The sequence below is a fragment of the Xyrauchen texanus genome, chromosome 1 (assembly GCF_025860055.1).
Source record: "Xyrauchen texanus isolate HMW12.3.18 chromosome 1, RBS_HiC_50CHRs, whole genome shotgun sequence".
Taxonomy (NCBI): Eukaryota; Metazoa; Chordata; class Actinopteri; order Cypriniformes; family Catostomidae; genus Xyrauchen; species Xyrauchen texanus.
In genome coordinates this window covers 31422400-31435511 of record NC_068276.1, presented here as the reverse complement: position 1 = coordinate 31435511, position 13112 = coordinate 31422400, and the positions used below count along the sequence as shown (strand labels likewise).

Sequence of the window (13112 nt, the reverse complement as noted above, 5' to 3'; positions counted from 1 at the left end):
AAGATGTTCTTAAGATAATATTTGAGAAATTCATAAGAATTTTTCAAGAATTGCACTTAGGAACGTACTTATGAACTTCTTCTAATTTATCCTAAGAACTTTCTTAATTTTCTTCTTAAGAACATTTTCGTGAATTCCGTAGCTGTGCCCTTTTCTGTATGTTTGGACCGACGAACAAAGGGAAGTTAGGCAATGTTGCATAGCAACGGCGTCTCTTATTCCCTCAGAAACATGGCTGACAGCACACACAGACCCGCGATGTCCATCGTAAGTTTAACAACAAAAACTGTGAATATTATTTTCTGATTATGCCCTATTTTTTTAATAAACATCTACAAAGTACATATTTTATTGTTAAATCAACTCGTTTATGTTAAATCTCAATATACAGTTCTTTTACATTTCGATCGTAATCAAACACCATTTTCTGGAGTCCAAAGGATGAATGCTGTTAGCTGATAGACATAGAGCATTAAATTAAAAGTGCTTTAAATTAACAAATTAATTACAATGATACATTCTGATGACAGAGACAGATTCACTATTAAAATAATGTAACTACTGTATATTTCTGTACAGTTGTAGTAATATATTACTACCATGTAGTCACTATATTACTATACATTACCAACAAGGATACTCTTTTCTTTTTAAGTTTAAAAAGCCTCAAACAGCAGGTTCAGTAAGGCCCTGCAGACCCAGATCTCAGAACAGGCCTTCCTCTGCCCCTTCAAAGAAACCACCTCAAGTGGACCTCTTAGCCAAAGAAGAGGAATACAAGTATGCATGGGTTTATTCCTAATATGCACATAAGTATCATTAAGCTGATTAGTACTTAACTTCAAACTTGTACCCAGTGACTGCATAACAAGTCGCTGACTAAAAGGATTTTAGTGAGATATAATATATCAATACAGTTATTTTTTTACAAAGAATAATATATAACTGATTGCAACTGTGATATTCTTTAGGCGTCTCAATGCAGAGCTAGAGGCAAAAACAGCAGAACTTGTGCGGCAAGCAGAAAAAGTAATGGTAAGACTCCAGAAAACAAGATCAATGTGAACCAAAAAAAAAAAACAATAAATGAATTTAAAAAGAAATCTCAGAAAGAGAGAAACATGTATGGTACCTTTGTTTTGTGTGCATAGTTTGTCTTACTGTGTGATGTTCCAATAAACCCATGTACTGACACTGTGTTTTTGACAATGGTTTTCAGAGGGAACAAAATGAGGTGCTCTCAAAGCCAATCTCTTCCCACTTCTGCACTGACATTGAATGTGATTTTGTGGTTTCAGGGTAAGGGATTCTTACAAGTTGAATCACATAGCCTTTTTTATTGACTTGAAGAGTTTTTAAAACACAAGCAAAACGGACATCACTTGCTGTCTGCCAGCCTAACTTTATGTCTGTCTTATTAGGAAGGTAGATCTAAAACAAGAACACCCTTCAAAGCAGCCTACCACAAAGGTACATGTCACACCAACAAAAATCAGTAAGTGCAAATGTGGATTCGACCCATTAGTTACAGGAACCCATTTTTGTTTTGTTATGTAGGCAATGAGAAGTAAGACCTCTGCAAAGCCAAACAAGCCAGGATCAGGAAGCAAGAAGAATATTCAGTAAGTGTATTCGATTTAATCTTTTAGTCAAATATTTATGCAATGTATATTTTGAGTTGGCTTTGAGTTTTGCTTTTTTCTGTCAAAAATGTTTGGATAGTGAGTCAACAGTTTTTTCTTTTTGTAGAAAAGCATCACAGACTGTGGTTGATGATGTTGCCATTCCTGAAGACTTTGGGGATTTCTCACTAGCTAAGACAATTAGCATAATTGAGGACAAAATGAGTGATGATGTTACAGATGAAGACTTGCAGGACGACATTATGCCAAGTGCTGGGGATGAAATGGGTGCAGGTAGGTTAAAGAGTCCTACTACATTAAAATATTGGTGCTATAATGCCATTATCCTATTTGCATCGTGGATTACATATTATTTAGCCATGTCACCATTGTAATCTCACAATTATTAAAGCATCACTCATAAACATTATAATTTCATGTTTCTAGAGGCTCAAATTAGGTTTTTGAAGGCTAAACTTCGAGTAATGCAGGAGGAATTAAACAGGCTGTCATTTGAATGCAACAAGAAGGTAAGAAGTTTGAGATATTTTAAAGGTTGGTTAATCTATTCAGTCAGGTCAATATACTCATTTCAAAATCTTTTAACATTTGTCTTGAAGGATGATGAAAACAGTACTTTAAACAGCAAACTGAAGGACATGGAGGAGGAACGGATAAGACTGCAGAGGACCACAAATGTCCAGCAGACTCAGATTGAGAAGCAAAGGGCTTTCGGTGAAGAATCCAAGAGAAAGTGTGAGGGTCTGCAACAGCAAGTGGCAGCACTACAGAAGGTAGTTGAGTTGTTGGCAAATTTGAATCAAAATAATCACCACAATCTACTGAAACACAATCAATTAAAGTATTTACCCTACAATGTGAACCCTTAACCCAATATCAACTGCAAGGTAGCCAGAATGGGTATCAGTAATGGTTGTAATTTTTTTAACCTCAATGCATCTCGACCTGTTTCCTGTTCCACAGTTTCCTGTTAATTAGAAATGTGCCAGGATCCAGAGTTCTGGAATCCCTGGCATGAGCCCTTTAACCTGATTTGTCCTCAGTGTGTAAAATGAGACTATGCCACAGCTGCTCAGAGAGCAGATCACACTGCACTTGGCCTTCTGGGATAGATATCTTTGGAACTCAAAGATCTTTCCCTTAATGCAGGGACATGGAAACTGAATAAGTATAAAGAATAGCATAGTCAGACAAAATGTCATATCAGAATGGGCCATATCATGTAACAAAAACACATTCACTGTCTTCTTATTTCATACTACACTTATTACATGTAAGCGATGTTTGGGCGGAGTGAAAAAATTTCAACCCCTAGTCACAATCCAACCATTTAAACAAATACACCTTCGTTTGGTCATCTGCAATATGCAAACATTTTGCACAGAATTATTTTCTGTGCAGTATTCTTCTGACAAATCCCAATTTCCTGCGGACGTAATTGGCGACCTTTGTACATCTTAGGAGTTGGAAGGCATGAAGAGGACCCATAAGCAGGCAGTCAGCACCCACAGTGCTACAGAGGTGCGGTTGAATAGAGCTCTGGAGGAGGTTGAGAAGACCAAAGCTCAACTTAACAAACTCAAACAGAGCAGTAAGGTAATGTGAGCTTGAATAAACCTTTGCTGCATACAGCAAGTGATTCCATCCATCCATGTATTACAGAATCTTTTTATGTGTCACAAAACCTTGAGTAAACTTTGTTGTGCTGCAACTCTTCTTGCTGGAATGTGCAACCTATATTGTGATGTAATAGTTGCATAATTGGTGCAATTCTCTTTACTTTGAAATAAGCCTAAATCACTGCTATCTGTATGTGGTAAAACAACAATATTATTTTGTTCTGCTGCTCAGTGCATTGGCATAATATGACAGATAAACTGTAATTAAAATGTTAGACATAAAAAATGTTTTTCATCTTATAGGTGAACTTGTTCAAGAATAAATTAAATGTATTAAGTATTTTCGAGACTAAGTTATGACAACAAATATCTGACTTTCAGAAGTATTTCATATTGATAATGTAATTTTTGTTTGGCCTCATCTTTTTCTTTTTACCTTAAGGATTCAACCAGTCAGGAGCAGCAAAGGATTGAAAGCTTACAAGCTGAGAACAGAAAACTGGAAAGACAAAAGGCTGAGCTCATCACAGGTTTTAAGAAGCAACTTAAGCTAATAGATATTTTAAAAAGACAGAAGGTAAATACAAATAAAAAAATCTCTTAACAATGACTCTAAAATGTGATTTTAAATTACTGCAATATCATACCTAATCAACTGCACATGTTTGTGCCATTACTATTTTAACAGATGCATTTTGAAGCGGCCAAGATGTTGTCCTTCACCGAAGAGGAGTTTATGAAAGCTTTGGATTGGGGAAATAACAGTGTCTTATAGGTTTCTATATTGTATAGCTTGTACAACATTTAAAAATAGAGAACTATGTGTTAAGAGCTCATTCACAGGTTGATCTGTCACATGTTCAGACTACATCATGATTGCCATCTAGTGGTAAATAGTAAGTTACAAATATATTTCAAAATACACTGAAATTGAGTTTTATCATTTAATCGTTATTTTTATATACAATGTATACACAGAACAGAAAAATCCCACTCTTGCCAGAAAATAATTGCATTACTCAGGATAAGATTCCAACCCACTCGTTTACAGATACTTGTTCATTAGTAGTCCACTGTAGGAAGTGTGACCATTCTGGTGAACTCCTCATAATGAATACGTCCATCAGGCCCGACATTAGCCTCCTTAAAAAGATCATCAACTGGAAAATAATGCAAAAACACAAAAATAACAGTTATAAAACACAATTCATTCTGCCTTATAGGGTTTACTGTATATTTATACAAAACAGAAAATTTGGTTCTAAATACAAACATTTTAAAATACATTAAACACTGAAAATACACTCCCTGCCCCCATGAAAAGGTTTCATCTGTAAAAATGTGAAAATGTTTAATCAAATCAGTCCTGATCCTGACATTTTAAACACAGATGCCTAATTTGATGTCACAGGTGCTAATCTATGAATATATCAGCATAAGACCAGAAGCTAAATTTTAATACCCTCTTTATCAGTGAGCTTTTCTCCCAGGCCAGTGAGTTTGGCCCGCAGCTCATAGTCCAGAATGTAACCCTTCTTGTGTTTGTCTGTCATACGCATAGCCTGCAGAATTTCAGTCTTAGAATCCTCCTGCTGCATCTGTCTGTGAATCATGGTTAGAAAGGTGGAAAAGTCCAGCTCCCCTGTCTTATCTATGTTGAGGATACAGCATATAAGATGTGTCAACTAACATTAAACAATGCAAAGAATACATTCAGACAACACAATTGTAGATATTATTTCTCAAGAATTTTTGTTTTCCAAACAGCACTAGTCCAATATACAGTACATCCCTATTAGCCACAGGTGGCAAATAACAAGGGTTGAGGAGTAACGAAATACAAGTAACAGGAATATGTATTTAAAATACAAAATATAAGTAACTGTGTTCCATTAAAGTTACAATTTAAATAATTGGTAATTAGAATACAGTTACATTCAAAAAGTATTTTGATTACTGAAGAGATTACGTTGCATTTTATTGTCTTTTATTTCATTTAATATTTAGTCCTTTTAGATGGAAACATTTATACATATAAATGATGAGATCCAAAGTGCATTTGAACAGTGTTGAAACACTTTCTTATGATGTGTTACATTTATACGAGCAGACGGAGAAGTATGTTTGGAGTAAGTTTGGAGCAGAAGAAATAGAAATAAACCTTGTGTAAATTGTCAGCTTTACGCTAAGATAAAATGATATTTCTAGCTATTTTACATGCATGATCATATTTATCAAGAAAATTCACGTTGGAACATAATTTCTTTTTTCTAGTAAAACCTTTGATATTAGGGCAAAAATCATTTTCTTGATAAAACATGTTTTTATTGTTTTCCTGTAAAAATATCTAAAAATCATTAAAACAAGATCAATTAGATTAATATTGTTTTAGAAATAACATTGCATTAGATATTTAGGTTTTTCAGAGAATGTATTTTTAACATGTGTATTTTGTCTTACAGTACTGGCAGTTTTTATAGTCAAAACAATTAAAAAATCTACCAGTGCTGAAGAAGTAATCCAAAGTATTTGGAATACTGACCTTGAGTAATCTAAAGGAATACGTTACAAATTACATTTTACAGCATGTATTCTGTAATCTGTAATTGAATACATTTCGAAAGTAACCCTCCCAACCCTGCACATAAGAATGTATGAAAGAGACACACACAGGAAGACATGAAATGGAAAATGTTTGGTACAGACCTACAGTAGTAGATAATTCATATTCATAACTCTTTGTTATGTTTATTATGATGTCTATCAAAATATTACCTATTTTGTGGACTTGTAGATGTCTGTCCACTTCACTATAAGTTGGACTTGTACCCAGGCAGCGCATAACCGTGATAAGGTCTTTGGCATCAATCTTCCCCTTTCGTTTCTTATCATAAAGGGAGAAACATTCTTTGAACTCTACATGGGGACAAGAAAATTATTTGGTAAATTTGTTACATGCACTCAAACAAGTGACTGTTTTAAAGACCATAATTGAATAAATGAGAGTTATACATTTAAATACAGTATATAAGACATTACTAAAATGTAACGTTCTATTTTTATTTATCATTGACGATGAGTCACATACCATTCATGTAATTTTAGAAATGGAAATAACAACAGTGCTTTTTGCCTTATTTGACTAGGTCCATGGATTACAAATCTTATAGCACAGATGTAAATGGCACATAATATCAGAATAACAGCTCACCATCAATCTGAGTTTGTGATAAGAATTTTGCCTGTAAAGCAAGGTTAAAAACAGATTAGTTGAAAAATGAATCAACTAATCTGAGAATTACATTTTGTAGAAATGAAAAATAACATCAAACTTACCATTTCTATACACGTTTCAGGTGTTCAAGGAAAGAGTCACTTCTTCTGGATTATCTGTAGGAACTAAAGTCCACTGCAATGTTAACGTATATGATAGCTTTGTTGTCATACGAACTTGGATATAAAATTCCACCTATGGCATTATCCTGTCTGCCACATTAGGTGCAGCTCATGACTCACACTGGAGCTCTCAGATAAAAGTATTTTCAGTGACTTAAAACGTGTCAACTTTAAAAGTAAAGAAAGTTTAAACTTTATTAAGATGTAGGAAGTATATAAATGCAACAATATTTCAATAAGTCACAGTGAACTGTCTTTGTAATGCAATGAAAAACACAATTACAAACAAACATTACATTGTACAGTATACTTTGTGAAGACTAAACTGAATTCAACTCCAGACTAACACTCTAACCATACAGTCTCTCACCATTAAATTACAATACATTCAGTTTTACTCAATGTCCACACACTTGGTCAAAGAAAAACAATATTTTTTGGTAAAGTTGCCATTACCAATTCAATTTGGTTCAAAATTAGCTTACATCTATGTCAAAGAATTTGCTGTGTTTTAACTTCCTTCGATGTGTAAGGTGTAAAAGGACCAAGGCTCAGGAACATAGATGATACCAGGATACTTTTTGTGCAAATCTAATCTGAGAGTAGCATAATGATAAAGCTATAGAAGAGGAAACTGCCATTTCTGTCTAACATGAAACCCATCTGCCTCACCGTGACAACCATGGCAAAAGGTGAAGATATACAGGATGAAGATCTGCCCCTCAGTAATCAGATACCTGGAACATCAGACCATTTAAAATGTTTTACTTACATTTATTTGATTGATGTACTGTTGAATCTAAGGATTGTGTTGTGATTTAAAGGATCCATTTGTCAGTAACTACAATTACAACAAATCAACAAAACTAATAACATAGAAACTTTCTTAATACACATTCCTAGTCTTATTGATTAATTGGTGCACATTATTCTAATGGGGGAAAAACTAATATTTGTCTATTTCATTCAAAGTTTTCACCTCTAAACAAATTTATTTTTGGCTGGTGTCACCAAGCGCTAATATTTCCAACCTCTCCCCCAACACCTGGCTTCATTCTAGTATGTAATATCAAAGAGTTTTCAAGGCAAGTCAGCCCACTCTGCGGCCATCTTTGGTACGCTCCTGGGAAGCTACTGTATTTTCCAAGGGGCTACTTGAATGGGGAAAGACAGAAATATTAAAAAATGGTTCGTCAAGATTTTGATCAAATAACTTATTTCAAATCAGTAGTAAAATCTAACAACATTTTTATAAATTATGCTTCTTTAGCTCAGATCACACACACACAAAAAAAGCTATTGGTAGGCTGGTTCAGCTAATGTGCATGCATGTTTTTGAGTTGACTGACAGGTAATGTCTTTATCTTAAAGGTGACTGGCCCTTTTACATGTAAAGCCCCAAAGTATACTTTCAATTTTCATCATCAGCGGAGTGCTTGAGCATTGAATGCGCATAGCAGATTTTTCTAAAGGCTTGTCCTTGAATGCACAGAATGTGCATATGCCTAGAACTATTTGCACAAATTAGTGGGTCCACAAGGTGGCATCACTCACATTTGAGCCTGAAGAGAAATAGTCTGGTATCTTATAGCAGTCGTAGCATGCATGCACCAACCACCTGTGCATGCGCCCACTGTCAAATGGAGAATAATTTGACAGACTCGTGTTCACAGACTGTCCACAGACACCGAGCATTCGCATCTAAGTATACTTTGAGCTTAAGGCGGGACTTCCCTTTCTACATCCACCATATTGGGTGTTCCAATTTCTTCCATTCATTTTTAATACGAGTGGTCAATCTTGGGTAAAATATCTCTTTTTACAGAGAAATCCATTTCTAATACATCAAATTTAGTTCTACCCTACCATTCTTTCTTGCTTGTTTTTCACATTGGAAATAAATGACATTATTGAAGGAAAATGGGCTGTGAATTGTTCACAGTTATTTCATGCTCACTTAAAATCATGTGAATACATTATGATAGTAAGGAATAAGAAGAAATCAAATTACTTAATTACCAAAAATATAGAAATTTAAAAATTTAACTTGTGTAAAGCAGCCAGAGAAATACAGGAGGAGGATGAGGAAGAATGGGACATACAGGTACCTATAAGGAGGGAGAGTATCGTAAATTCTTGTAGCAAGATAGAAATGGGAGTGATAGCAAGAGAGGAAATAGAGAAACATATAAGTACCAAATGCTATACCCTAAGTGCTCATCATAGTAAAACAGAAGCTCAAAAGAATCAATCTGAAAACACTAATTATTTCTATATGACTGAAACAACTGCATATTCTAAAATGCTTTGGAGTTTGTTTCTTCAGGGTCCATAATGTGGTTAATCAGTAAATTAAATACCAGTGAGGTCGGCTTCAGATCCTTGATAATGGGATTCTCTCTAACAGAAAGGTGAAGTTGGTGTCCACTGAGGATGAGACGATGGTTAGTCAAATCTCCCACTAGGTGTATGCTGGCTTCCATGACGAAAGTGATGATGCTCTCAATCAGCTTACAGACATCAATCATTTCACACACACACACACACACACACACACACACACACACACACACACACACACACACACACACACACACACACACACACTTCTGATGACCCAGAATTTTTAAAGATTACATCTGTAACAGTTGAGTGACATATTCAAATTCATAGTGTGAATATATAACCTAATATTTCTAAATATCAGGCTTTATTTTTAAATACAGCATGCATAATTATTCAACTCCTATTGCATGTAGTTGTTTCTCAAATATGTAAGGCTACACAAGTAATTGTTTTAAAACAAAATGAAGCCATCATTCTACAATGGCAAAAATGTATTTCTATGCATAAAATGCAATTAAAAATAAGATGTAACAAAGCTAATAGAGGAGATTATTTAATTACACAAGAAAGGCCATGGCTAAAAGTACATTTCTATGGCACTTCAATATCCAATAGAAAAAGTTGGCAGCACCAATCATACATTTTTAAAATATAAATGTGTAACGATTCCAATAGAGGGGTGTTCGAAGCCTGAGAACACTTACCTGAAACATTTATTTGATGTTATTAAGGGTAAAGGATGCTCCACAAATGATTGATTTTGGGGGTTGAATATTTTTGACATTTGAGAGAATTAGTTCTTTTTCATTTTAGAATTTGGGTAAACTGAACTCTTTGTTCTCAAAATCACTCAAATGTGTATTAAAAACATACTTTGACTGTATACTGCGGTTTTAGTTGATTTGTTTTAATTCACATTATCAGAATGTATTGTTGGTCAGGGGGGTTGAATAATTTTGATTGCAACTGTATACACACAAAAAAAAGTTCTATCTTTCTCTTATTTTTATATTTTTCATTCATTACTAGTTTGTACCTTCAGTAATAACATTGTATGCCCTGTGAAAATAATCTCCAGCACTGGGCTTGTTCAGAGGAAACCATTCCAGAGGCAGGACGATCTAAATGAAGAACATCCAATTGTTGTATGGTATCTGTAAGGGGCTTAAGATGGGCAAGGAGGAGGCGAGAACCGGCTTGTCAATATAAATAATAATTTTATGAAAACATAAACAAAAACCACACACACCTCCGTAAACTCTCTCTCTCCCGCACAATCCTCCGCAGTCGGCCTTTATCCCTCTTGGAGGCTTGATTAGCCTGATAAGCGACCGGGTGTGTATGATCACGACCCGGCCCCGCCCTCCACCCTGCCACAGATCAAATAAAAAAACCACCTTCAAATCCTAACAATTTAAAAGGCATAAACCACATCTTCGTTTAAAATGTACAATTAGCCTCCTAAAGTCCAGTATCAGTTCAGCACAGTGAAACGGAGTACAACAGCATATTTATTAGGTTTCTATTTGTTGCGCACAGAAGGCCCATACTGCCATGTACCGGACTCAAAGGACACTTGTCAAATCTCTAGACATAATTTAAGCAGTGCTTGAATGCATTAATTCTTATGGCGGGGTATTAGTCTTGCAATATACAGTTTATACAATATATTTGATCATCATATGCATAAATATACCATTTATTAAAACAAGCTGACATAAGAACAGGATCTTGTGACACACACACACACACATATACTGGATTTAGAGGGTGACAAAAGCAGCAGACCCAAAAGGGCAACTATGGCAAATACAACAGGGAACTACATATAACGCACTCAAAGACCCGTAAAAGCATGTAACTTCAAAACACATACTGTAGGTCTCAAAAACAATAGAAAATAATCAGATGGCTTCCAGACTCACTGGATGGCATCACTGTGAGATTCAGCAGAGGCACAGGAATAATTATTTCATGAGGTCTCAGAAAGCAATGATAAAAGGAGCAGTCAGTAACTTCAAAAAGGAAGTTTTTATTATTACTTAAACAGTAGCAAAAGGATGGCAAAATACTATTAGGCTGTAATGATACTACAGAGAGGAGATTAGGTATGAACCCTGGTGCGGGAGCTTTATTCAAAGAGTGCAGGACAATTGGGCAAACAGGTGATGGTCTTTAGAATAGTTCATAAGATTAACATAGATTGTCCAAAGGAGATTCTCAAAAGTCAACTCAGCATTAATCCATAACAGCCATCAAGGTAATTTCAGGAACCAGTGGGTGAAGACATAAACCAAAACTCATGACAGGGAAGTATTCACTGGCTAGTATCATCAACATCTCCTTGGATTAGAACAGATATCACTGAAGCACATTTCTTCAGAAGCAGGGAGAACGAATATCTCAAATGAGGAATGAAGTGGAGTGGTGGTGGCATAGTGGGCTAATGCACACAACTGTTAATCAGAAGGTTGCTGGTTCGAGCCCCACAGCCACCACCATTGTGTCCTTGAGCAAGGCACTTAACTGAAGGTTGCTCTGGGGGATTGTCCCTGTAATAAGTGCACTGCAAGTCACTTTGGATAAAAGGGTCTGCAAAACGCATAAAATGTAGATGTAATTAAACTCAAACAGAAATGCATACGCAAGCTAGTTATAAACCCAGTATCTTCGCCCACAACTGAAATGGAGAACTGAACAGAACTCAATGTAGGAATAAATGTAGTAGTTCCACAATATAACTTTGAGTGAATATTCTAGGAAAATCAAGAAATAACAGTCAGGAATCAAACAAGGAAAGTCTCAAAAACAGTACTTGTAGAAAACACTTATCTGAAGTCCAATCTGAGACACAAATGACGTCCAGAAAAACGTAAGACAAAGAGTGCATCCATGAGTGCACTGAGTGTAAGGGCCTATTACAACATTCAAGGCCAGACAAAGATTGATTGTCACCGCAGTGTTTTTAAAGCACAACTAACGCTCCACTAACGAGCATCCGGTGTGGCTCTTTAATGCTCAGTGCTAGCAGGCAAACGAGGTAGATGAGTAAGCCTAAATGTTTCCAAATTATGCAAGGAATACAAAAGCCCCGACACGGAGGGCTTAGATATAGTAGAAAGATATGTAGAGAGAGAAAATTACCCCTCAAAAAAAGTCAGTAAGAAGCTTTCTCTTCCCGACTGCGAGTGGAGGTATATTATTCTCCATTTTTTAGCTAAAGTTAGCTTCACTGGAGCAGCCCCAATCAAGCAGTCATGTCAACGATGTCATGCGCTTAGTGGTCTTTAGATGTGGGGCGGGCATTTACATTTTAAAAGAGATATGACAACTACTACTAGCCAATAAACAAACTTAATATAAATTATTGTAAATAATTCATTCACAAAATTTACCGTATCCACTGCACGAATTTAATCAGATTTGTCATTGTTATTTGAGGAGCCCCCTAACTCTATTTTTTACTTCTTATGGGGTGTCCCTAATGCCTTCTGGGTGGTCCCGGATCCCCCCCAACCCCCCCTCAATTCGAGTTCTGATTTTAAGAGGTCTTCTACTGTTGTTGCTGTCTGTCTCAACATTAGGCATTAGGCAATGATAATAGTCTTTTAGAGCCTCAAGATTTGCTTTATGATATTTTATTATATGTTGTTGGTGGAATACTACTGTTGGCATAATGCTGTCTATTGGCAAAGAAAATTGTTCAAATTTTAAACCATTAAAGAATTAAAATATGGATATTTATTTTTACCATAAATATCACTGTAACATGCAATAATTCCAAAAAAAAGTTTCCCTATTAATTTTAATAATTTGAGTTTGAGACTACATGGACATGTGAAGCCTTTTAAAAACAAATTGGAAGGTGTATATATTCAGTAATGGTGACCAGTAACAGCATCTAAACAAATACAGGCCTATTTCAATTCAACCTAAACTTTTGATTTTCAATTACAGCTTTGCACTATTGTAAGATAAGTATTAGTTTGATTACTATGATTTCATGCTGACACTTTTAAGTGAGTTGTTATTATTAATATGAAAATCTATGAATTATTATACAGTGCCATCTGACTGAGAGAGTCTCGCAGTCTGAATGGGTAATTTT

General features: G+C 35.4%; 3 protein-coding genes across 3 annotated transcripts; 1 reads left to right on the top strand and 2 right to left on the bottom strand.

Annotated features, from left to right (window-relative positions):
- The first annotated feature begins 230 nt into the window (after nucleotides 1-230).
- Nucleotides 231-4293, top strand: LOC127650878 (testis-expressed protein 9-like). The gene is made up of 12 exons (XM_052136516.1): nucleotides 231-267; nucleotides 656-780; nucleotides 972-1035; nucleotides 1220-1299; nucleotides 1422-1470; nucleotides 1558-1622; nucleotides 1750-1916; nucleotides 2070-2152; nucleotides 2243-2416; nucleotides 3105-3239; nucleotides 3705-3839; nucleotides 3951-4293. The coding sequence occupies exons 1-12, from the start codon at nucleotides 232-234 to the stop codon at nucleotides 4035-4037; spliced, it is 1200 nt and encodes a 399-aa protein (XP_051992476.1). The 5' UTR covers nucleotide 231; the 3' UTR covers nucleotides 4038-4293.
- A 31-nt stretch (nucleotides 4294-4324) lies between these two features.
- LOC127645307 (calmodulin-like protein 4) lies at nucleotides 4325-7031 on the bottom strand. The gene is made up of 5 exons (XM_052128884.1): nucleotides 7014-7031; nucleotides 6474-6504; nucleotides 6038-6178; nucleotides 4725-4913; nucleotides 4325-4422 (listed from the first exon to the last, which is right to left on the bottom strand). Exons 1-5 carry the CDS (start codon nucleotides 7029-7031, stop codon nucleotides 4325-4327), a joined length of 477 nt encoding a protein of 158 aa, XP_051984844.1.
- A 138-nt stretch (nucleotides 7032-7169) lies between these two features.
- On the bottom strand, nucleotides 7170-10560 carry LOC127645298 (ceroid-lipofuscinosis neuronal protein 6 homolog). The gene is made up of 7 exons (XM_052128873.1): nucleotides 10555-10560; nucleotides 10041-10125; nucleotides 9266-9297; nucleotides 9019-9168; nucleotides 8855-8910; nucleotides 8706-8766; nucleotides 7170-7277 (listed from the first exon to the last, which is right to left on the bottom strand). The coding sequence occupies exons 1-7, from the start codon at nucleotides 10558-10560 to the stop codon at nucleotides 7170-7172; spliced, it is 498 nt and encodes a 165-aa protein (XP_051984833.1).
- Nucleotides 10561-13112: the final 2552 nt, after the last annotated feature.